Here is a 25,824-nt window from a genome sequence, read left to right as displayed (position 1 = left end):
AAATGAAAGCTAGGCTAATAATTCAATGAGGTTTCAGAATAGGCGTTTTTAAAAAAAAAAATCCCAGAAACATGATTACCCTGATTTGACATCCACTCCTGGAATCAAAACACACTAACCAACACCAGAGTATTAAGGGGAGAAGATAACAACCAAAATATTGAAACACCTATGGATATTTTCTTAAATAAGGACTCATACAACTGCCACAAACTTCATTTGAAAGTGCCTGGTCTCAGATTCAGGGCAACATAAATTACAACAAATTCTACTTTAATTTTTGGCATTCATTCAAAATTAAAGAAATGAGAGCTATAGAAGTAGTGTACTATTAGAGGGTTTTTTCTCTATTGCAATCTTAACTCAAAGACCCTTTGGGCTTCAGATTTCATTTTTAGACCTATAACGTGGACAATTTTGAGTACAATTAAAAAACCCAATGAAATAGAAGAAAAATGCTCAAATATTAAGGATTTAAAAAAAACAGTGGATTTGCATGTATGTTTAGAAAAACTCTGCATTTCAGGTTAAATATACTAGCTCCCATCAACATGATAGATTGTGGCAACAATACACGAATTACTGAGTAACTTCAGTCATATTTTTTAATACTTATTTTTACAATTGACAAGAGTGTGGCGGTATAACAACATACATTAAAGCCCAAATTTTCAGAAAAATGCACTATCATTTATGTGCCTAATTTGTGTGTGGAAATGACTAGTTACATTCAATTGGTAATTTGAGCACAAATTAAGGCTCTAATCCTGCAAACCCTTATACCCACACATAACTTTAAACTACCCACATGTGTAATTCAGTGGGTTGTGCCTAAGCATTTGCAGGATTGAGGACCTAGGTATGTAATTATTCGTCATATTTGTGAAAATTTAAACAAACAAAAATCAAGGAAATTTAAAAGGAGAGCTTCCATTTGATTGTTAATTCACCTTCTTGTGCCTACACAAGTTCAAGATGTTATTAACATGTACCAGACTAGTTAGGCAATAAATGTCAAATTAAAAAGGAGGTTCGATTATAAGACAAAATTTGATGCACGATTGAATGCAAAAACCAGTATATTTATTAACGAACTGTGTAAATTAAAAACAGCGACTTTTTTTTTAAAAAAGTACTCTATGGCTAAGACTTATAGACCAAGTTTGTCTCAAAGTGAACACAAAAACCAAGACACAAAAAGCAAACACTAACAACCTTATATGAGAGAGAGGTAATGGCAGGCACTGCTATACTATATTATTAATTCAGTCATTAGAGGGGCAGATTCTGATCTAATTTACAGCTAATGCACGTTTACACAAGTGTAATTGAGATCAGATTCTAGCTCTACATTTATGCCACAGTGAAGTGATATATAAGAGTCATAATAAACAGAAGTCCCCTTTTGTATAAATACGTCATAAATAAAGTATGTAGAGATACAAATATTCATACCTTACAACAATAGCTTAACAGTCTATTTTAGAAGCAAACACTATAATAATACTTTGTTAAAAATATGTCTCAGTTGAAATGAGCAGAGTAAATTTACAGTGCTGCATTAGCTATTCAGTGATGCTACACACCTCAGCAACAATTTGTGTACATGTTGAAGCCTTTAGACCTTTAGTAATGAAAGTAAGTAGAAATTTTTTTTGTGCAAAAAAAATAAATAAACATTGTTAAATACCCAATGTTTGGTACAAATGCTTCATATGCAGATAAGTTAATTTTTATACATTTGTTTAGAAAAATACACTAGATATTTCTACTTTCCATTGGCTAAAAATAAGGACCAGATTATGTATATCCTTGTACTTTTAAAGGAAGGCAATATTAAAATTACCATCAAGCTGCTATATTAACCCATTAGGGATTCAATCCCTTACTTCTTACACAAGCAAAATTCTCATTCAAGGAGAACAGTGACTGCACAAGGACTGCAAGACCGGGTCCTAACTTTGTACAAATGACCAATTGGTCCATGGCACAAGTGACATTCCCCCCCACCCGCCACCCTAAATCTGAAACCTTCAAGATTTAAAATCTGCAGGTTTATTAAACTATCAAACCATCACACTTTTTAGAAAAGAGCTACACTTTTACAAATGCAAATGCCTATCTGTTAAGCTATCATTTGTTCCAAAAAAATGCACATTCAAACTGTGAAGTCATTAGGAAAATACTCTTGCAAATAAACTATATAAAGATAAAATACAATTCAAAGTTAGTTTTTACATTATTCTATAAAGTGCAGAAAAATCCTTCTAAAAGGGAAATAACTACTCCCTATAACAATAATATAATTATAGCAGCTTTTGCATAGCACTACTTATAGGAAGTTGAATACTGCAGTTTCTTCAGGAAGAAGAGGATGGAAGAGTCTCTTCCAGTTCAGATCTTTTCTTTGAAACCGATCTGTTTTCTTCAGGAATGGTAGATGGTGCCAAGTGTCCATTGAGAGCACTTCTGGAACAGTGGGCACGTCCTATTAAGATATTGATTCGTATTTAAACTGTGCTCCAATTCAATTTATTAATCATTCTGCTTGCTAATATTTCACATAGACAACATTTTTTTAAACTATGGGACGTAATATTTACATGCTCCCTATGGACTGCATTGAATTATTCTAGTCTACATCAACGCCTGGGGTAATGGATGAGTAATGTTAAAAGCTACTGAGAACTACAGATAATCATACTATGCAATACACAAATATTGTAAGAGAAGAATCTCTGGGGTGCACAGGGAAATTCAGTCAAAGGAGCCAACAAAGAGCGTGTGTTAAGAATTAGTGCAGCAATAATCCTTTCACTGAAAAACTCCATTGGGACACGTCAGACATTAATAAAGGTGTTTGCTCTGTTAAAAGAACCCAGTCTACTGCACATTATACCAGAAAGGATGTTTGTCTGGCTGATCAGTAGATGGCTCATTAATGATAGATTTAAACACCTGGCAAATCAGTCAGAGACTAGTTTCTGCATTTGAAAAATGACACTTTTTCCATCAGATATTCAAGCAGCTGATGAGCACAAAGAGTGCTGTTCTCCATGTCAGTCAGAATACAGGGTAATAATAGTACACTATTCAAATGTCACTCTACTTAACAAGGTTATGCCAGATAACTAACGCATATTTACGTTACTGGAAGACATCACAGAGCCTCTGGAAAGTTCTCCACTTCAAATGAAACATCTGTTCCACTTTGGCATTTATGTAGCACCTGGAGAGGTGTCAGAGGTGGTCTATCACGGAAAAGTGGGCTGCTAACAGGTCTTTTTATTTCTATATATAGATGCACTGTTTGGAAAAACGTCAGGAGCACTCTTTGCTTGGTCTTCCCCAGCCCCATCCTTCGTGGTAGCTTAAATCTTACCCCGTAGTTGGCAGTAAGAAAGTACATTTTATCTTTTAAACTGCGCAAATCAGATACAGAATCAGTGAGCCGGAATAAACATGGAACTCCACAGTGCCCTTTTCCAGTCATTTTTCAAACAAGAACTGGTCTTGAAAGTGTGTAAACAGTTCATTAATAAAATGGATGGGATACAGAATCCCGTACTGAAAGTTTGTTATTTTCGGTGCCACCTACTGGGGAAAAGAAGGAACTGAATCAACTCTGGGAAGTTGGAGCCCTTAAAGTGGAAGACAGAAAAGGGACTCTTCTGTCTAACATGGCAAAAGACAAAAACTACATTAGTGAAAAAGCTAGAAATTGGAGCAGTTCTACAAGGAACAAGAAGAGACTGGGATTACCCAAAATAACATGACTGATCCGACCACAGCTGTCATGAGAGAAGACAGACTGGGTCATGCATGGGAAGAGGAACCAGACCATGGTCACAAAGGGTGGAATTCACCTTTGTTCAAAAAGACAACACAAGGTGTAACACCAATTAGGAGTTAAGTGGGACATGAGCAGTGCATAGGCCTTGTGTTGACCTTCTGCACAAGGGGTAAGTTACACTCCAAGAGAGGAGAGGCTGGCCCAGAACTGGGTCACTCTTGAAAGGATCCAAGCCAAACCAGAGTTAATCAAGAAGAAAGCAGGTCACAGCCTTCCTGATAAAGTCAGAAATGAGTAAAAACAATTGGGAGTTTCATGGGAATACCATAAAGAGACCTTACCTCAGCATATTTACGCAACGGGATCTACTTATCATGGGATCATTGAAATAGAGTATAATAGTCCTAGATTGTTGTTTTGATGTATTGACCATCCTCAGACGTTCTTGTCAACTGTTGGAAATGGCCCACCTTGATTATCACTACAAAAGGGTTTTTTTCCCCCCACTCTCCTGCTGGTAATAGCTCACCTTAAGTGATCACTCTCGTTACAGTGTGTATGGTAACACCCATTGTTTCATGTTCTCTATGTATATAAATCTCCCCATTGTATTTTCCACTGAATGCATCCGATGAAGTGAGCTGTAGCTCACAAAAGCTTATGCTCAAATAAATTTGTTAGTCTCTAAGGTGCCACAAGTCATCCTTTTCTTTTTGCAAATACAGACTAACACGGCTGCTACTCTGAAACCTGACCATGCTGGGTTGTTTCAGAAGAGTGTTGCTCTGTATGGGGGTGGGGGGGTAGGCCACTGGTATAAACTGTTCTTTATTAATACACTGGGTTATCACATTCTCCTCTCAGTTCTACCAGTGTAACTCCATGCAGTGGAAATTAGCTCCATTCGATGGGACTGCCCTGGTGTAACTGAAACAAGAATCTGACTCACTATAATGGTCAGATCGGAAAGAACTGTTCAACATTTGCACAGGTTTCCGAATGTTAGTTTATATATGAAAATGTGTAGTTCAAATGTTTGTTGTTCATGTAATCCCTATGTAGAGCCCAGTTCTGTCAGATTTACTCACCTGGAGTAGTACCTTACTTTACAAATGGTACCCCGGATTTCAGTGGGACTACACCAGATCTAAGATACCAGTCGAGGTGAGTAAAGGGTGGCAAAGTCAGGGCCATAGTGAATACATCAGCACTTTTAATTCATTACATAGGAATCCTACAAGCAACTTTATTGTTTCATGCAATGGCTTTGATTACATACAAAGATTGTAATTTTAAGTATTCTCTTTGCATTGGTGTTAGCAGTACAACAATTATGCTAAGTATGGTAACAAATTCAACAGAAGCACACACTCTGTCTCTTTCCCAACTTACTCTCTGTATCTTCAAGAGGATTATCATTATAGGATTCTGTATCGGAGTATGTTCTTCTGCGTCGTTGGGATAACCGGTGGAGTGAAGAAATTGGTTCTTTTGTGGCGTGACTACTGAAATTAAATAGGATTTATTAGTTTTAAAAACTTATAACAAAACATCTAGCCAGTCTATTAGCTTTTATTTTAAGATATATCTTTTGGTATTTATAGTGCTCTTAAAGATAGTAAAGAGCAATACTGAGGAGTAAACTGAAAGGAACTCCATGTGAACAGAACACGGTTAGCCTGCACAGATTTTGAAATCTGAAAAATGTGGTAAGAATATAATTCTTGCAAAAAGAAATATAATTCAAATTGTACAAGAATGAATCATCAAAAATCTTAGTGTTTCAGGCTCCGATCCTGCAAACTCTAATGTGTATGAATAATTTTATGCAAGTACAGTTGTCCCACTGAAACTACTTATTCGCATAAAGGTACTCACATGCATAAGCATTTGCAGGATGAAGGCCTTAGATAATACTTCCATTATTTGCCATAAGACTTGATTAAACAACTTGGATAAGTTATAATGGTCATTTTAAATTATACAATTCTACCAAAAACCATAGAAAGATTATGTACATATTTCTATTATAATGATTTAAAAAAATCTATAACAAACAACAGTTGGCTTTACTTATTTATTTTGCCAATGTTGAAGTCTCTCCTTGATGATATTTTTATATTTCTTTTTAAAACTAAACTAAAAATATATCAAATTTGGAATATTACTCAGAATAAAAATGGAAACTTAAACTTAACGAGTATATCTTTGACTTGTATGTAAGTTGCAACATCTGTGTCTTAATTTTGGATTTGCAAAACTATTGATATTAGATTGTCACTTCCTAAATTTTAAAGCATTTGCCAACCATGCAAATCCTCTGCATAGTGACGTCAGCTGATATTTCCCTACTGAGGGGCTTGCTAAATTGATCCAGTGAGGTGCTTTCAGAAAGTGAATTAGCCTACTTAACAGCAATCTGTATTCTTACCTCTCTGAACTATATGTACCAGGATGGCTAATGGAGCGTTTCATCTAGAAAATGAAAGAAACAAGTTGTAATCTCTTTATCAGGATTTATAAAATTCTTATACACAGCCATATACTCTATCTACACTTCTCAGAGAGAGAAGGTGATTTTTTAAAATTATTATTTAAAACAAAAGTCAACCACAATTAAGGAATCTTATTTAGCTATTTGAAAGAGGATAGATTGCCAGTAATGCAGGAATTTTTAAAGCACTAATAAAAGAGAACTAGTTTACTACCCAAAATTATTACCTGGGATCTATACATCTCATTCTCTCTAGCCTCAAAAATTACTCAAAATTTCTACTGGATCATTGGTAGAATCCACAGAAACCTCAAAACGTTTTTAACTAATGTCAGGTTCAAGACTACATTATACAAAAGGATTAATCCAAGAGCTAAATTTTGCCATTTGGTATGCACACAGGGTGCCCTCTGATTTTAATGGGAACTCTCTAAATGTGCCCAAGAGAATCATTTGACCCAAAGATTGATCAATAAGAGTCGTTTGAGTGGATGGGAGGAAAGGGAGGAGATTATCAGATACAAATAAATGAAAGGGAAAGAAGTGGGGGGGGGGGAGACCTAGAACAGAGTAGATCTGAGAATCCACATACATGAAGTAAAGTTTGACGGAGCCTCACTTATCCCAACCCTCAACAGAAAAATAAATAAAAAATTAAGAATTCCATAAAGTATTTTAATCTTATACATTATTTAACAAAAACAAACTTGTCAGCTAAAGGCATATTTGATCAACCAGGACATTGTTTAAAAAGAGACATATTAACACTGGGAATCTGAAATGCACTTGCTGAGAGTTAAGCCACAAAGAAGTTCTCTGTTTTGATAAGCAGCCAGGTTACAGTATTAAAAGAGAACAATGAATACAGTAACTCCTCACTTAACGTTGTAGTTATGTTCCTGAAAAATGGGACTTGAAGCGAAACAATGTTAAGCGAACCCAATTTCCCCATAAGAATTAATGTACATAGGTTCCAGGAAATTTTTTTTCACCAGACAAAAGACTATATTATACACAGCAATGATGACTGTGATGCTTGGTTGAGGTGGTGAAGTCAGAGGGTGGAAGAGGGTGGGATATTTCCCAGGGAATGCCTTACTGCTAAATGATGAACTAGAATAGCTGAGCCCTCAAGGGTTAACACGTTGTTGCTAATGTAGCCTCACAAGGCAACACAAATGGAGGGAGGGGAGACAGCATGGCAGACAGAGACAAAGACTCTCACCTGTGTGCGTGTGTGAGTGAGAGAGAGAGATGCACATTGCCCCTTTAAGTACGTTGACCCCACTCTAAGTACATTGCCTTTTTAAGTAGATCAGCAAGTTGAGACAGCCCCTGCTGCCAGCAAGCTCCCTCCATCCTGAGCCCTGTCCTGTCTCCCCCCTGCTCTATGGAGATGGGATAAGAGGGGGGCAGGAGCAGGGGGGAGGAGGACACCCTGACATTAGCCCCCTTCTTTCCCCGCCCCCCCTTATACAGCAAGCAGGAGGCTCCTGGGAGCAGCTCCAGGGCAGAGGGCAGGAGCAGCACATGGCAGTGAGGGGAGGGACAGCTGAACTCCCTGCTGGGAGGCTGCTGCACAGGGAACTTAGGGGTGTGGGGAGCTGATAGAGGGGCTGCCGGTCTACCCTGGTTCCAAGCCCCCATCAGCTAGCTCCAACGGGCTGCTCTTTGTGCAAGCAGTGGACAAAGCAGGTGGCTGCCAAACAACATTATAAGGGAGCATTGCACAACTTTAAATGAGCATGTTTTCTAATTGATCAGCAACGTACTAATCAAACAATGCTAACCGGACGACTTTAAGTGAGGAGTTACTGTATTTAACGTTTTAAAAAAATAACCCTGCAGTATAGGTAACAGGATAATTTAATTTTCGTATGAATGCTGAAAAGTACTGAGCGTTAATCCAGTACTTGGGTACGATTAGCACTGTCATCATCCACAGGAGAATTACTCCTACGATGAACAATTTATGTGAAGGCTGGCAAGCAAACAGACTAGGGAACATGTCAGTAGTGATTTACATTTAAGGCTAAAACTGTTGACTTCAGTTGAGTCAGGATTACACGTGACTACATAGCATATATTCTTCTACCCTTCCAATCAACAGAATAACACTTTAAAATGTTACACTTATAAAACATCCAGACCATTTGAATAGGTGAAGGTGACACAGGAGAAACTAAGGGATCAGGATGAGGCAGTTGAAACATCTCTGGCTTCAACTTGGCATTAGCTATCTTCACACATTCTTCAAGTGTTGTAATAAATGTGTTACATGTGGCACTCAGCAAGGAGGAGGCTTCGTTCATGTTCTGAAAACGAATGACAGCACAAACATCAGCAAGAATGTAAAAAGACAGAAAATGTTACTTTAGAATCAACTGATTTCCCAGTTAACTGGCCAAAAACTCTCAAAAAATACAAGTTTGGTGACTATTCTTTTTAATGGTAGCTAGAATCAACCTTATTGAAAAATGAACACACACATATAATAGCAGAAGACTATTTTGGGAGGTTGGGGTAATACAGCAAAACACTGAAATGTTTTTCCTGCTTCCTAAATACACGGGGCTGAACTTTCAGAAGGACTGAGCAACCATCACTTCTACTGGAGTCATCAGTTTATTTTCTATTTAGTGAAATAAGTTAATTAGAGTGGGGCCCATCCATTAGATCTATTATCTTTCCTAATGAAAGGAGTCTCTGGGTCAAATTCAACCCTGCTGTAACTGGGCACAATCCTACACTCATCAGTGAAGTGGCCCACCTATTCCAGGGCTGAATTTGGTCATGAAGTAGGATTAGAAGAGCAAACAGATTTCCTATGAATGCCCAAATGCAGTGGGCACTTGCAGCAGTTTTCAAGACCTGGGATTCTAGTTTGCAAAGATAAGGGAGGTTCTAGCAAAGCATAAAGAAACAGGATGTTTCAATTATTGTCTATTGTACAGTTCTTAGACAAAGAGAATTCACGTGCAACCAACCCAGCCAGCTTTGCTTCTATCTTTTAACTGAATGACTCACCAACATATTTCCTTGTTAAAATGACTCTGATGTCATCCTGCATTGTATCTACATAATATTTTTTATTGTGGACTGTATTACCCTACTCCTGAACCCAGTGTATCTGAATATAGACAAGTTTTAAACATCTATTAAACTGACCTGATGTAAATATTTTCCAACATTAAGTTGCTGATAAGGTGCATAAGGTGACAACAATAACTTAAGATGATTTAAATAATCAGGTTCTCCAGTATAATTTTAGAAATCTGATACCTCAATGCTGGGAGATGAGCTTGCCTGATCATGGTGAACAAATTCTTGTATTGTGTGAACTTGCTGCATTAAGAGATCACAGTAGAGGCGAAGTTCGGACATTTTGGTCTTGAGAGATTCATTGGTTTCACTAATTTCTACAAGAAAAAAAAATAATAAAAACCCCCACCAATCACGGCATAAGATTTATCTACACAATTTTTACAAACAAATTTTATTTTTTTCCATATAAGGGCTCTACACAGATTGAAATTCCTTTCAAGACTAGGAAGGGATTCTTAAATGAGTTGGGAATAGCTTCACAAAGTACACATAAATTTGGAAGGGGCCATGGAGAAAGGTATATAACCAGCAAACAAGAGGTTAAATATTTTCTTATTTACCGTGCCATCCCAGGGAAAACACAATGGACAAAGTCTGTGGCCTCAACAGGTGAAGAAGGTCTGCTTCTCTATATCCACAAGCACCTGAGGAGAGTGGCTGCTCACTCAGGGAACCTTGCAAATTATAAATCTGTCAGACTGGCTACAGAGGATTACCAGTCTTTACCAAGAAAAACTAGGGAGGCAGAAATGGGGATTATGGAGAGAAATCAGAACAACAGCAACTAAATGACTCCAGAACAGCTACAACCAGCATTTTGAGGGTGGCAGCTCTAGATTTTTTAAGTTTTAGCCTTTTATGTAACTAAGAGCTCTCCAGCAGCAGGAACAAAATACTTTTTTCCCCATCGTGCTTGCTGCAGGTTTTGTGTTAATTTCATATTTCCTATGCTGTATAACCTAGCATTGTAAACAGTGTTAATAAATGCTGTAACAGTTCTCCCTGACTGCCTATTTAAAGATGTGCCTGTTCTGTCTTTACAGGCCTTTTCTGCACTACAGAATTACAGGATAACATTCTCACTGGAGCTGAATTCTTGGTATTGCTGATGGGAGGTTTAGTGTATACAAGCCTCCAGTGGCTTCTGGTTTTATGTTTTTCACCATGACAGTTAAATCTGCTGCTCAGAAGTTGTAACTAACAGTGGTAAAAATGCTGGAAACCACCAGAGCCTTGTCTAAACTAGGGCTCCCACTTGTGCTGGTCCAGCTGAATGAAATATATTCAAAAAATTCTGTAGCACAGACACAATCTAAATGACGCAAAATTAAAGGCATATAGCCATTAAGAACAGAGCTGTTCTGATCACATTCGCTGGGCAGACCAGACTGGGCTGAATCACACCCTTTGCTTTTAGAAGTGGAAGGCAGAACAATGAAAGCTAAAACTTGTGTAATTTCCCTGTGCTCTTGCAGCGAGTCTGATTTGGTCCAGTATTTTTTAAGCTTAGACACAGGACATAAGGAAACCTTTGTGTCATTCCTAGAGGAGGCTGGGTGACTGCCCCACAACTTTGGTTGTCCATTCAGGCTGTCACATGGGCAAGTGCTGAATACTCACAGAACTGCAGCACAGGGCAGAGAAGCATCTGACTGATTTCTATATTTTTCATGAGATAAGAATATGATTCATACACAGATGGTTCACCATTGTCGTGGGCAGGTTTGAGATTTGGAATACCATTACTACAATGTATGTAAGCACGTGCTATTGCCCAAGTTTATGGCCTGGCTTTTCAAAGGGGCCTAAAGGAGGTAGCCCAGAGACTTCAGTTCAAAATCCCAGCCAACGCGTCTGCAAGTCAGATAATTGTCGATAAGGGGGCAGATCCTCACCTGGTGCAAACTGACATAGTTTCTTGAAGTCAATGGAGTTAATGCTGACTTACACCAGCTGTGTATGTGACCCTTAGTTTTTAAATACCAACATTTCTATGATGCTGGTAGGGCCAATATCTGGAACAAGACAAATCTGAACATAACATGGAAACCCAAAACAGGGAGAAACTCTGACAACCAGTAGTGTAATAAAACTCAGGAGTAGTAAAGTGAAGTCACAAGCCAGTTGCATATGAACAATAAAAAAAGTGATTTGACCTACCTGATGCCATACATTTGCAATATTTTAAATATTTTTTCCTTGCTCAGATATATCTTTGCATAGCCAGTCAAACATCTTCCAGTTAGAAGCTGCCAGCGTATTGCAGAGACACTCACTGGGCTAATTAGACTGGCAAAATTCATAATTCTGAGGAGCAATGCCAGCTAGGAGATTTTTAAACTCATCCATTTCACCATGCTTAGTGATACCTTTCAATCGAAGTACTATATTTAATTAAAATGAGCTCATATTTATACACACACACACGTAAAGGGAATTGAACTACTCGGAGAAATACAGTAACGATAATTCTTCCTTTCTGCTAACTTTAGCGAAGGCTGATCAGTTCTTTTCCTGTTCCCCTTGGAAATTCCAATTTAAATATAAACCGGAAGTTATTATATGCACACAGCAGGGATTACATCCATAATTAAGATTGATTAATATGTAAATTAGATTTACATCTTACATAAATAATACTAAATTCAACCACTAGAATGGGACAAATTAAGAACGATCTTAATCAAAAACAATGTTATTAGATTTCATACACTTTAATGGTATAAATACCTTTTTCTTTTTTTGTTCTGGTGTCTGTCAAACAGGCTTTAGAACTACCCAGTGCTACCAGCCATCTCTGCCTCTCAGCTGCATTAACTGCTTTCATATAGAAATGCTGTTCCCCTGGGATTATTAACTCCATTCTTGTGTTGTCTGTTGGATGAACTAATGATAAAGAGGGAAAAAAGACTAATTTTGCAAAAGATAACTAAACCAGTAAGGATACTACTTATCAAATTCAGACCATATTGTTTCAAGTTATTTACATATTACAGATTGTATTTGGTAAGAAACAGAAGCTATTCAAAACAATTTTAAAAACACTGTATGAATTTGACATTCATGAACATAATTGACTAAGTAATGGCTAGAACCAGACACAGTGTGGACAGATACTGTGCAAAATTCCTTCAAAACACTGCCAAAACATTCTTCACCTGAAACACCACTGTTAGTCTAGTCCTGATTCAATCATGCCAACCTGAAGATTTTTGTGATGTGGGCAAATATCTGTGAGGGACTAGGCTAAAATCAATCTCACTTTCCTTTCTGATGCAACCTTCTGGGTTCTGTGTCAAAGTCACCATCCTCTCAAGCATGAGAACGGAGCAGTATTCCACTTAGAGCCATCGTATTCAATACTACATCTTTAATTAGCCCCGGGTGTCACAGAGTACCAGGCATATTTCTCAACCACAGTACTCCCAGGCCTAGCACTGGACAGCCCTGGGTACATGAGAGATGGAATTAATCCCAAATTACTTGCATCCATATTATAGAAAATGAACAAGACGACAAGAAAGGGGACTGAATGTTTCAAGAGATTAGTAATGAGACATAAGCCTTTCACTTCTAGGTCACTGGTTTCAATCTAGGCACTGGGAGTAGTAACCAAAAGTTGTTGCCATCTGATAACTACTTGCTAGCCTATGTAAGAGAAGTAGATGGACTCGGTCCATTTTCTAGTGATCAGGTACCCACACCACAAATACCTCCACAAAGGTGCATCAGAAAAAAAAGCCAAAGGCAGAAAGTAATGGAAGATAAACTACCCTTTTGAGCCTAAACGTGGCACCCACCAGATCACTGCTGTGGCTCTCCCAGCAAACAATTCCTAACATTCAGCATTCCTTCCCTCTCAGTTTGGGAGGGAGAAGAGCTGTAGCTATGGTAACAGCTTCAGATACATTTCAAATATCATAAATGAAGGCAAGACATAAACAGAAATACCCAAGGGTTTTAATACCCAAGGGTTCATATGGCTGTTTTTAAACCTCATAAAGGAGCAGTAAATGTCATAACCTTTTTCATTATTATTTTGCTTCAGAGTTCATGTTCAGTAACTACAGTAATTGTGGTTGATGTAGCAAGCATGTCTGACTAAACACGTCTAGATGTGTGATTTTTCCCCTTACCTTTTTTTAAGCATCATAGAAATTAGTGATGCAAAAGTGGTATTAGGTCATCTTGTTCATTCTCTTGCCAATTAAATTTCCTCTTATAAACACTTATTTAAATCTTACCTTTAATTTCACATACTGCCATCTTTATACTTCCTTTACTGCCTTTGCAAACATCATCCTGTGAATCATAGTAGGACAATATTCCATTGTCTAAAACAAACCAGCGAGGCTGCCAACCTAGGAAGACCATAAATATGAGAGAAAAGTGTTATACTACTGTTTAACTGCAAATGCAAGTTCAGTCAAAAGTAAAGTTGTTTGTCTGTTAAACCATTAAGAGAAACAGGATTTAAACAGATGCAAATAATACTGTGATGTTCACAGGAAGTAAAGAAGCATCTTTGTTTTGAAGATCAGATGTGCTGTATACACAAACTGTTATAACAGCATTTTACACTAACTCTTTTGGCAATATTTCATTAGCAATAATATTCCCATTTACATTATCTCCCAGTCTACAGAATAATGATTTTTTAAAATTTAGCTGCCAAAAGTATCCTATTTTGAAGTCTTGTAAATCGCAGACCTCTTGCGGACCATCATCTTTCAAGTGGTCCTCAATAAGATTAAGATCAACTAAATACCGAACCATTAGGCTACAGTCTCTGCTCCCTACAGTACTACACACTCTATTTCACACTTCCTAATCTACAGATCCGGCACATTCTCTCTCTCTTACACACACACTCTCATGCACAAAACACAAAGAAAGGTGGTTTCTACCTCATTGCTCAAAAATGATTTAATATCAGAACACTGTAATGGAGAACACACTAAGACCTTATCTACACTAGACAGGGTTTGCCAGCATAGCTATACTAGCAAGCCTTCCTAGTGGAGACGCAGCTTATATTAGCCCCCCCACCCCCAAAAAAGAGTTATTTTGTTGGCATAGCTTAGACCAGTTCCATGAATGAAAAAGACACACTGGCAGAGGGACTTTTTTGCTGGTATAACTGCATTTACACTAAGGCTTTTGCCAGCACATTGACCTTGATTAGGGGGTTACTTTTTTCAGGCTACTAACCAACATAGGTATGCTTGCAAAACTTTTACATGTAGACTAGGTCTCTAACTTCACTACTTCTGCAAAATACATTACAGTACTTATACGCACTAGTACATTATGAGGTATTATCCTAATATTTCGGGCTAAATTAGAGATATCAAATAAATAAATTATATGCAGATACAGCATACTTGATTTTATTAAAGTTCTTTTTATAGGCTAACTTGCCAACTCATAAAACTCTGTACTTCACAATAGATACCCCAGTCATTAGTGCTAATTAGCATAACTCACCCTACTACATTGGCCCATTTCAAACTATGTCAAAAACAGCAGATATTTTGTAAATAACCGAAAACAAAATAATAAGTCAGTGTAGCACAACAAGAACACCAGTTCAACAGAGGACTGGGACTGGGGAACCAGGTAGTAGGAAAAGGTGATGCACTCGGTCTCACAGTGCTAGCACCATCTTACCAGTCTACTAAATAGCCACTTTCTGGTAATCTATGAATTAGAATGGCACTGCCTGTGGTGCATGAACCTACTGACCTAAAGGACAGCGCAGTGCATAGCATGGATGGCTGCATTATTCCACAGAGCAAACTGAAGCAATCCAATAGCAGTGGCTCTGAAGGGAGGAAGCTGAATCATATACTGGATTGTGACAAGCTTCAGCTAGGGGGTCTGATCCTTAGAGCCCTGCACAGATACAAAAATATGTATCCGCATCTGATCCGCAAAAATTGTCTGCAGATTTGCAGGGCTCTATTTACCGTGGCAGGGCTGAGGCTCCGAGGCACCCCCATGAGGACCCTCCACCTGTCCTCAGCCGGGTAGGGAGCCTGGGGAGCAGGGCCAGGACCAGCGACTGCTCTCAAACACACACCCCTCGCACCATGGGCAGGTGGAGGGTCTGTGCTGCGGTTCCTCATAGCTGCCCACCCGGCTCTTACCGTCAGAGCCCTGCGTGGATACAAAATTTGTATCTGCACCCACGCTGCTATCCGCAGAAATGGTCCGTGGATATAAAGCGGATACCCATGGATTTGCAGGGCTCTACCGATCCTGCTCTCATTAAAGTCATTATGAGTTTTATCATTGATTCAATGGGAGCAGAAGCAGGCCCCAGTGCTGGGTGCCACATCTTCTGGACAGGGAAAGAATGGTTTGGGGGCTCAAAGGAATTGACCTGAACAAAGACTGAAAGAGCTAAATATGGATAGCTTGGCTAAGTGCTGGATTTAAGAGACTTCTATTAAAATTTAACTTTTAAAATTACCTACATTATTTGCATCTTTAAAAACATCATCTTATTCTCTCCCTGACTTGCTGCACAGGTACAGGACATTTTGGTGTACAGATTATCCCAGGACTCCGGGGTCAAGGCTTGCAATTAACAGTAGCAGAAGGGATTCAGGACAACAGCCCAAATAATCAGGTGGAAGAACAACAATTAGACTCATTATAGCCTGGCCAATCTGTGGTATGTCTATTTGATGCACTGTAGCATAGTGGGAGTGTGCTTGACAAACGTGAGACCATCCCAACTCGCAGATGAAATGCACGTATCCTCATAGATAACAGCAAGAGATAGCATGAAGAAACGATGGTCCCAGATCTGTGTTACTCCATTTCGGTGCTTAGCACAGGAATGATAGTGGGGAGGCGCAAAGATAAAGTTACCCCATCTTGATGTCTGCTTCATAGTGGGACGGTTCAGGGACCATTTGGGGCCTGGTTCGGTCCCCTCTAGTGAGGCCAGAAATGAGCGGTTCAAGATGTGGGAGGGGGCTGGGGGTTCGGGTGCAGTCCCTGGCTGGGGGTGCGGGCTCAGAAGTGGGGCCAGGATTGAGGAGTTTGGGGTGCAGAAGGAGTCTCTGGGTTTGCGGGGGTGCTCAGGGCTGGGGCAAGGGGTTGGGGCCCCGGGCTTACCTCCGGCAGCTCCCAGTCAGCAGCACAGTGCAGGGTCTAATGCAGGCCTTCTGCCTGTCCTGACTCTCCGCTGCGCCCCGGAAGCAGCCAGCAGCAGGTCCGGCTTCTAGGCGGAGGTGTGGCAGGCAGCTCTATGTGCTGTTCTTGCCCACAGGCACTGCCCCCGTAGCTCCCATTGGCCACGGTCCCCGGCCAATGGGAGTGCGGAGCCGGTGCTCTACGCGGGGACAGCGCACGGAGCCCCGTGCCCCCCCACCTAGCAGCTGGACCTGCTGGCCAATTCCAGGGTGCAGTGTGGTATCAGGACAGGTAGGGACTAGCCTGCCTAGCTCCACAGCACCGCCGACAGGACTTTTAACAGCCCAGTCAGTGGTGGTGACCGGAGCCACCAGGGTCCCTTTTCAACCGGGTGTTCAGGTCAAAAACCAGACACCTGGTCACCCTAGCCCCTATAAGGGGTCAAATATCTAACAGCCTGCTACTTTAAATGGAATTACCAAACAGCTCAATTTAAACATAACACTGGATTAGTTTGGATTAGAAAAAAAACAAGTTAATTTAACTATAAAGAGATAGATTTTAAGTGAGTACATGGATAAGGTATTAAAGTCAGAAATGGTTTCTAGAGAAAAAGAGATAAAACACTTTCTAGTAACTGAACTTAACAAGCTCGACTTGGTTCAAGTTAAATCCTTACCGCAGGTTCCCAGAAACATTACTGCCAAAATTCTCAGGTCAGGAACTCCCCCAAAGTCAAAGGGTTGGTTTCTTTGTCTTTTTAGGTGAAAGAAAGAGGGATAGAGAGATGGAGATAACCTCGGATCGTTTTGCCCCTCATTTTTATAGTCCATTCACCCTTCAAAAAGCATTTTCCTGAGGGTTACCTCTAGATAAAGTTCCTTCCAGCTGTGAGAACGGAGGCAGGGGATCTCATGGTGAAAGAGATTCCATGTTGTTACTTGCTAAAATGAAAAACAATCTGTTCCTGCTCCCCTTCGCTGCCAAAGAGGGGCCATTTGACCAGTGATTGCCAATCAACTTTGATGACCAGGGCCATCCCTAGGGGGGTGTGGGGCCCAGGACATTAGAAACTCAGCCCCTAGCTGCTGAGGGGTGCTTCCCCACCAGCCCCTCCAGGCCCCACCCCGCTTCTTCTCGCCCCCGCCCAGGTCCATCCCCTTCCCCAAGCGTGCTGCACCCTCCTTGCCCCCCAGTGCCTCCTAACACCACGAAACATCTGATCCGAGGTAGGCGCTGGGAGGGAGAGGGAGGTGCTGATCGGCAGGGCCTGCCAGCAGGGAGGGGGAGGTTCTGGTAGGAGGGCTCCTCCTCACCCTCTCCCGCCCACCTGCTGCTCGCCTCCCTGTTTGCCTCCTCACCCCACTCGCCCACCCGCCTCACCTCCCTGCCTGCGGGACCCCCCAAAGCACGGGGCTCAGGGTGGTGGCACCGATTCGCTGTACTCAAGGGACGGCTCTGTTAACGATACTTCATTAGAGGTGTCAGCTCGTCCTTTGTCTTTGAGAAATGAGTTTACCCCCTCTTCCTGTCCCAAGGACCCTGTTTACTACATATATGTAAATTGAGGTAAAAATAAAATGTCCTTGTTTAGGATAGACATGTTTAACAGCTTCTGCCTAGACAGGGCTATATGGGTTTGAACACATGCCATCACCACCATACAAGGGGAACTCATAACTTTACATAAAATGTTACTACATACATTTCACCATGACATTATTATTCAATGATTATTAGTTTTCAGATGATACTTCACAAGGCATATTTGGTATAAAGATTATTACAATAATGCGTATGTGCGAATGCAGGGGTGTATTCAGTCACACTACTCCTTCTATGTAAAGTAAGATAAAGAGGGTGAATTGGAAGAGAGACTAGAGATCATGATTTTATGACTCACAGACGAAACCCATCACCCTGAACTTCAAACGTTTAAAGCAGGAGAAAAGGCAGCAGATAGGACATACTCCTATGGTCTCTTCATATTATATAACAGCATTTGACTGTAGTGAATGTTTGATCGGTCCTTTTAATCTGTAAGAATATCCAAAAAGAACTAAGTAATTACCTCTGTCAAACAAAAAAAAATAATACATGCACACACACACACATACATAAATAATGACACTCGTGGTTATCTAGATCAGTTGCAATTCAACAGTTTGCAGTTTAATATACATTGAAATATGCAGTTAAAAAAAATCTCTTTCTAGTTTACCCCCATAACACATTTTCTGCAACTGCTTTTGAGACTAACATTGTATTTATCTCTTAACTATGTGAAATGCAGACAAAGCCATGATCTGCTGCATGGACTCGTGTTGATAAGAAGGGACCTTGTAACAGATGATTATTATTCTGGCCATATCTGATCCTTGATGTCACTGGCAATGCAAATAAGTAAACCAGGGCTGAATAGGACTATAAATTTATGATAGTAACAAGCAAAACAAGAAAATGTTTTCTCTTATAGTAAACTGGGTGATATAGAGTGTACCCTGTGTGTGAAAAAATATGAGACAGATTGCGCCTTATATATTGCTGGATGCACATACAATATTTAAACTAGAAAAACAAGCTGTATTTGTTTTTGGTTTCATTTAAAAAGGAGGGTTGGATAATAATACCCAGTAGACTGAAAAATAGTTTGCAATGGTTTGGCAACATTACAGACTAGACAGAAATCTCTGAATCAATCCTCCATAGGGGATATAGATGCATTTTTTTGTTTAAAGTTGATAACAACTTTTTCTAACATAATTTGAACCTGCTGATTTCAAAAATGGTTGTTACCAAGTTGAATTTCGATGTTTAGACCCTCAAACTTGCAAATAAATATGGCAGCAAAAATTCACCAGAAATGTGTGCATGAACTTGTCAACAAAATTTAAGTGAGGCATAATTCCTTTTCAGTCTATTAAGAACAGAAATGAGAAGACACAATCATTATTTTAACTCCTACTGCACTTGAATAATCAACCTTTTATAGCATTTAGTCATCCACAGATCTTAAATTAGAAATATGTTAATCATAATACAGAATGTATTTTTCTTGTAACATGTGAAATCATTTTCTTGCATGCTTTGTATTTGTTTAATAGTGCATAATGCTTTATAGTTAGACTAGAATTAACATAGACATGATGGTATTTTTTACAAATAGAAAGAGTAACAGTAGTTAGCTGAGATGGTGGTTTGATTACAGTTGTGGGCAAACCATGCAACTGGTAGTAAGTCTTCAAAAAATTCTATAGTCTACAGTTTTCTACAGTCTCTATATTATTTGCCAACAGTTAAGTAAAGAAATGTGTGAGGCAGGTGAACAAGGATTGCATAGAATAAGGGAGCCAACAGCCATTAGAAAGAAACTGCAAGATGTCATAGACAGAGAGGCTACTGACAGAACTGATTTCACCTTTCAGTCAGGATAGACAGCATCAGTCGTGTCGCAAACCCAAATCTAGAAATCACAGAAAACAAGAGCATCTGCAACTGATGTATCATGAGTGGCAAGCTGTAGTGATCCCAATAAAGATACCAGCATCCATAGTATAAGACAGTCCAGTTCTGTGAAACCTAAGGACTGGAGATATCTGCGTGTTCAAGGAGTTTCTGTGAGGGAACATAGCTGTCAAGTGATCATGTCAGAAACTCAACCACACGGACCCTAATCAGAGCCAAGAGTGGTTCAATGGCATAGGAAAGAAAGAAAGTGGAACTGTAGGCTTCACCAAGACTTGCTCAGACCTTGGCAGATGGGCCTTGTCTTACAATTTGAAAGCCCATACACAATGAACACTAGAGCCATGTTCCATGTTGGCGTGGAGACCAATTTATTCACTATGAGTCAAGAAAGGCCGGGAAGCAATGTGACAGTGAAGAGGAGGATGTACTCTTACAAACAATTCAAAGGTTAAAGATTTTCTCCTGGGGGGAACACCCACTTCATTGCAAAAATATTGCAACAAAAGATCTGGCTACTGAAGGCATACAAGATGCACTGTTGAATGCAAAGATCCTAGGACAAGCGCAACTGGACAGTTTTGTGGAGAAGTGGCTTATGACACAAGAGGGGGAGACTCGATGTGTACACATTCAGGATCCACTGCCAAAAAATAATGCTCCCTACTTTTTCCATGCTATATGAGATGACGAAAAAAATAAAAGAAAAGGCCTCAACCATGAAGGCAGACAGAAATATTCTTCAGCGACTAGTCACAGCTTATGAAGTTAGCAGGACTGTGAATTTGCAATAGATTTTTAAACATGAGTTAACGCCCGTCCCTTTGGCACTAGCACAGACAAATGGCAGTCTAAGAACAGGGACAAAAACAACACTGCGTGATATACTGACAGCTCATGTTCACTGCCCAACAGTTACTCTTGTTGGGAAAAGCAGTCTCGTGCCAGATGCACAAGCTCTGGTACAAACCATAGGAAAACCATGTGAAGCCAAAACATTTGGAGGCCTTGCAGATACATTTGTAAAAACAGTACTTAGGTCTTCCACAGAATAGACATTGTGTGGATAAGTACTATAAAGCAGTGGTCTCAACCAGTGGTACGCAGACCCAAGGGGGTACACAGAGGTCTTTCGGGGGTACATCAACTCATCTAGACATTTGCCTAGTTTTACAATAGGCTACATAAAAAGCACTAGCAAAGTCAGTACAAACTACAATTTCATATAGACAATGACTTGTTTATACTGATCTATATACTATACACTGAAATGTAAGTACAATATTAATATTTCATTTGATTTTATAATTATATTGTAAAAATAAGAAAATAAGCAATTTTTCAGTAATAGTGTGCTGTGACACTTTTGGGTTTTTATGTCTCATTTTGTAAAAAAATAGTTTTTAATTGTGGAGAAACTTGGGGCATTCAAGACAAATCAGATTCCTGAAAGGGGTATGGTAGTTTGGAAAGGTTGAGAACCACTGCTATAAGGAATCTGTTAAGGTGGTACAAGGCAAAAAATGTTCAAGAGATACAAGACCCATCTGAAGAACGGCAGAAGGCAGACGTGCCTCTTCCAAGTAACTGGATTAATCTCACTGCGCTTTCAGAAAATAAGAAGATTCTTGCAATATTTTTATCTGAGCAACTGACACAAACACCACATGATAAAATTATTATTCTGGCTGTTAGGTTTCATAATAAGGCTGAAGTATGGTGCTCAACAACAACACTGGACACCTATGAGTTCATCAAAAAGAAGCTGACACAAGAATAATTTTACTGTGTGTCCACAGTGATGCCATCAGTGTGGTTGATGCAACCAAGAACTCTGGTGTGCTTATTCTTTCACTGGCTCACTATAGCTAAATGACATGTAGACAGCTTTGGATGAAAGCTCGCACATCAAAGGAACCAAAGTATGTTCCTAAGGGAAGAAAGGAGAGCAGCAGAATACGGACCCTGAACTTCAGAAAAGCAGATTTTGACTCCCTCAGGGAACTGATGGGCAGGATCCCCTGGGAGAACAACATGAGGGGGAAAGGAGTCCAGGAGAGTTGGCTGTATTTTAAAGAATCCTTACTGAGGTTACAGAGACAAACCATCCCAATGTGTAGAAAGAATAGTAAATATGGCAGACGACCAGCTTGGCTTAACAGTGAAATCCTTGCTGATCTTAAACACAAAAAAGAAGCTTACAAGAAGTGGAAGATTGGACAAATGACCAGGGAAGAGTATAAAAATATTGTTTGGGCATGCAGGAGTGATATCAGGAAGGCCAAACCACACCTGGAGTTGCAGCTAGCTAGAGATGTTAAGAGTAACAAGAAGGGTTTCTTCAGGTATGTTAGCAACAAGAAGAAAGTCAAGGAAAGTGTGAGCCCCTTACTGAATGAGGGATGCAACCTAGTGACAGAGGATGTGGAAAAAGCTAATGTACTCAATGCTTTTTTTGCCTCTGTCTTCACAAACAAGGGCAGCTCCCAGACTGCTGCACTGGGCAGCACAGCATGGGGAGGAGGTGACCAGCTCTCTGTGGAGAAAGAAGTGGTTCGGGACTATTTAGAAAAGCTGGACAAGCACAAGTCCATGGGGCCGGATGCACTGCATCCGAGGGTGCTAAAGGAGTTGGCGGATGTGATTGCAGAGCCATTGGCCATTATCTTTGAAAACTCATGGCGATCGGGGGAAGTCCCGGATGACTGGAAAAAGGCTAATGTAGTGCCCATCTTTAAAAAAGGGAAGGAGGAGGATCCTGGGAACTACAGGCCAGTCAGCCTCACCTCAGTCCCTGGAAAAATCATGGAGTAGGTCCTCAAGGAATCAATTCTGAAGCTCTTAGAGGAGAGGAAAGTGATCAGGAACAGTCAGCATGGATTCACCAAGGGCTAGTCATGCCTGACTAATCTAATTGCCTTCTATGACGAGATAACTGGCTCTGTGGATGAGGGGAAAGCAGTGGACATGTTGTTCCTTGACTTTAGCAAAGCTTTTGACATGGTCTCCCACAGGAGTCTTACCAGCAAGTTAAAGAAGTATGGGCTGGATGAATGGACTATAAGGTGGATAGAAAGTTGGCTAGATTGTCGGGCTCAACGGCTAGTGATCAATGGCTCCATGTCTAGTTGGCAGCCGGTATCAAGTGGAGTGTCCCAAGGGTCGGTCCTCGGGCCGGTTTTGTTCAATATCTTCATAAATGATCTGGAGGATGGTTTGGATTGCACCCTAAGCAAGTTTGCAGATCACACTAAAGTGGGAGGAGAGGCAGATATGCTGGAGGGTAGGGATAGGATACAGAGGGCCCTAGACAAATTGGAGGATTGGACCAAAAGAAATCTGATGAGGTTCAACAAGGACAAGTGCAGAGTCCTGCACTTAGGACGGAAGACTAGGGACCAAATGGCTAGGCAGCAGTTCTGCAGAAAAGGACCTAGGGGTTACAGTGGACGAGAAGCTGGATATGAGTCAACAGCGTGCCCTTGTTGCCAAGAAGGCCAATGGCATTTTGGGATGTATAAGTAGGGGCATTGCCAGCAGATCGAAGTACGTGATCGTTCCCCTCTATTCGACATTGGTGAGGCCTCATCTGGAGTACTGTGTCCAGTTTTGGGCCCCACACTACAAGAAGGATGTGGAAAAATTGGGAAGAGTCCAGTGGAGGGCAACAAAAATTATTAGGGGACAAGAAAACATATGACTTATGAGGAGAGGCTGAGGGAACTGGGAATGTTTAGTCTGCGGAAGAGAAGAATGAGGGGGGATTTGACAGCTGCTTTCAACTACCTGAAAGGGAGTTCCAAAGAGGATGGATCTAGACTGTTCTCAGTGGTAGCAGATGACAGAACAAGGAGTAATGGTCTCAAGTTGCAGTGGGGGAGGTTTAGGTTGGATATTAGGAAAAACTTTTTCACTAGGAGAGTGGTGAAACAGTGGAATGCATTACCTAGGGAGGTGGTGGAATCTCCTTCCTTAGAAGTTTTTAAGGTCAGGCTTGACAAAGCCCTGGTGGGGATGATTTAGTTGGGGATTGGTCCTGCTTTGAGCAGGAGGTTGGACTAGATGACCTCCTGAGGTCCCTTCCAACCCTGATATTCTATGATTCTATGATTCATGCCATTTGTGAGAAACTACACTATGGATCCAATGTTCTGAAAACTCTGCTCTCATTTCATGCCCTGATTGGTTGTGCATTATTTCTGGATCACAGCAAGAAGACCAAAAGAAAGTTTTCCAGCAACACCTTTAGCTTCCAACACACCCAGAACAGGGTTACCTGGACTCGGAGAAGGTGAAAAGTGCAAAAAAGTTTAATTGGCTAAGATGTGTGGATTGCCAGAAGTTCACAGCACTGACAAAGCACGTGCCATTTTGTTCACATACTTGTGGTCCTCAAAAGCTTAACCCAACAAGCAATACTCTTTTATTTCACATAACACAGAGAGAGCTCATTACCAGGCACTAGTGTGGACACAGGCCCATTGCCCAAATTCAATACAAATCCTCCACTGACTGAACCTGGGGCCCCCAGAGCTTTAAACTTGAGCCTCTACAGTTTAAGAGCCAGGCTTTCAAGCTAAGAGCTGTAACAAAACCATATCCTCTGTAGTTTAGACACAGAGTGACAACTAGCACACACTGACCAGGGGGCTATATTCAACAAGGGGGACCATATAAGTACATTCCAAAATACTGAGTAAGAATGCAACATATCTTCAATTAAAATAGCATGCGATTTAGTAACTACTGTATTTTAAAAAGACCCCAACACCTCCCAAATCTCGAGTAATCTCCAAGAAAGAGTTGAAAACGTGGGCGCGGGTGAATTCAGTTCTTGTGAAAGGTGCAGATCAGCAGCTCTGGAGGGTAACGTCTTCCACTCACTCACAGAATCGGACATCGCCCATTGCTGCACCACAGCGGGATTCCCCGAGCCCAGGAGCAACAGGCTCCTGAACGGAGACCAGCAATCCGCCCTCCGGTAGGCCTCCCCAACAGCCATCAGAGGCTAAAACTGTCCGTTTCTGCCCAAGCAGGCTAGATTCAAACAGCGGCGAACAGCTCCACAGGCCAGCTGGTTTCGTAACCCTCACCTAGATCCCCCTGCACCGGCATCTCCATCCTCCCCGCCGTGCCAGAGGCGCGCTGCCCGCTGACTCCCGGGCACAGCCCGCAAGAGCGATGCTGCGCGCCAGGAGCAGCCCCGCCCTGCCCGTACCTGTCAGGTAATTGGTCCACTTGTACAGGACTCCTTCCATAGCTCAGGGCCAGGCTCCGTGCATCCTCCTCCTGGGAACGGGCGGCAGCGCGGGCAGAGACTCCCCCTTCCCTCCCGCTCAGCAGCCGCCTATGGACATTGACGGCTGAGCCGCGCCGCTCGGGGGCCGAGAGCAACCGCAGCCCCAGTATCCGGCTGGCCCTGCAGATGCTGCCCGCGGCGGGCTATGCACAGGGCCAGCAGGCGCGGCAGAGCGCCTCATGTCCTACGCACATGGCAGTCCGGGGAGGGGGGACGGCCGGTGTCCAGCTCCCCGCAGGCTCTGCCCGCCCCGCTCCTCGGCCGCCTCTGGCTCCCCGCTCCCCCCGCTGTCGCGTTTGCTGCCATTGACCCGGACGTTTCATTTACTTCCTGCCGGAAAGGGGCTGGCTAAGGCAGCCAGCGTACCCGTGCCGTGTCTGCGGGCGAGCCTGCCCTGCCTTGGCCAGACACACGCGCCCCGCGGCGGGGCAGCCAAGTTCTCAGCCGAAGCCTCCCCCTCCGCTGTGAGATTGGTGGCAGCGCTTAAAGCTTCTGCCCGCTGCGGCTGAGCGGAGTGAAAAC

At 41.3% G+C, this 25,824-nt stretch overlaps 1 protein-coding gene across 3 annotated transcripts; it reads right to left on the bottom strand.

Moving 5' to 3' along the window:
* Nucleotides 1-587: 587 nt before the first annotated feature.
* PLEKHA3 (pleckstrin homology domain containing A3) lies at nucleotides 588-25,800 on the bottom strand. 3 transcript variants are annotated; one of them, XM_077830023.1, is made up of 8 exons: nucleotides 25,222-25,800; nucleotides 13,637-13,753; nucleotides 12,123-12,278; nucleotides 9,594-9,706; nucleotides 8,438-8,602; nucleotides 6,225-6,268; nucleotides 5,186-5,298; nucleotides 588-2,488 (listed from the first exon to the last, which is right to left on the bottom strand). In XM_077830023.1, the coding sequence occupies exons 1-8, from the start codon at nucleotides 25,259-25,261 to the stop codon at nucleotides 2,361-2,363; spliced, it is 876 nt and encodes a 291-aa protein (XP_077686149.1). In that variant the 5' UTR covers nucleotides 25,262-25,800; the 3' UTR covers nucleotides 588-2,360. The 3 variants fall into 3 exon arrangements, with proteins under 3 accessions (XP_077686149.1, XP_077686148.1, XP_077686147.1); XM_077830022.1 differs by having other exon boundaries at nucleotides 5,186-5,295; nucleotides 9,570-9,706; nucleotides 25,222-25,799; XM_077830021.1 differs by having other exon boundaries at nucleotides 9,570-9,706; nucleotides 25,222-25,625.
* Nucleotides 25,801-25,824: the final 24 nt, after the last annotated feature.

The sequence above is a fragment of the Eretmochelys imbricata genome, chromosome 11, assembly GCF_965152235.1.
Source record: "Eretmochelys imbricata isolate rEreImb1 chromosome 11, rEreImb1.hap1, whole genome shotgun sequence".
Taxonomy (NCBI): domain Eukaryota; kingdom Metazoa; phylum Chordata; order Testudines; family Cheloniidae; genus Eretmochelys; species Eretmochelys imbricata.
This window is presented reverse-complemented; position numbering and strand designations above follow the sequence as displayed.

Excerpts from the sequence above, each read along its gene's own strand:
- PLEKHA3 (XM_077830021.1), bottom strand. The coding sequence starts at position 25,261 with ATGGAAGGAGTCCTGTACAAGTGGACCAATTACCTGACAG. Across the intron at positions 12,279-13,636 it reads GGCAGTATGTGAAATTAAAG|TTCATCCAACAGACAACACA; the intron begins GTAAGATTTAAA and ends CTTTATCATTAG. Across the intron at positions 6,269-8,437 it reads CACCTTCACCTATTCAAATG|ATGAAACGCTCCATTAGCCA; the intron begins GTCTGGATGTTT and ends TTCATTTTCTAG.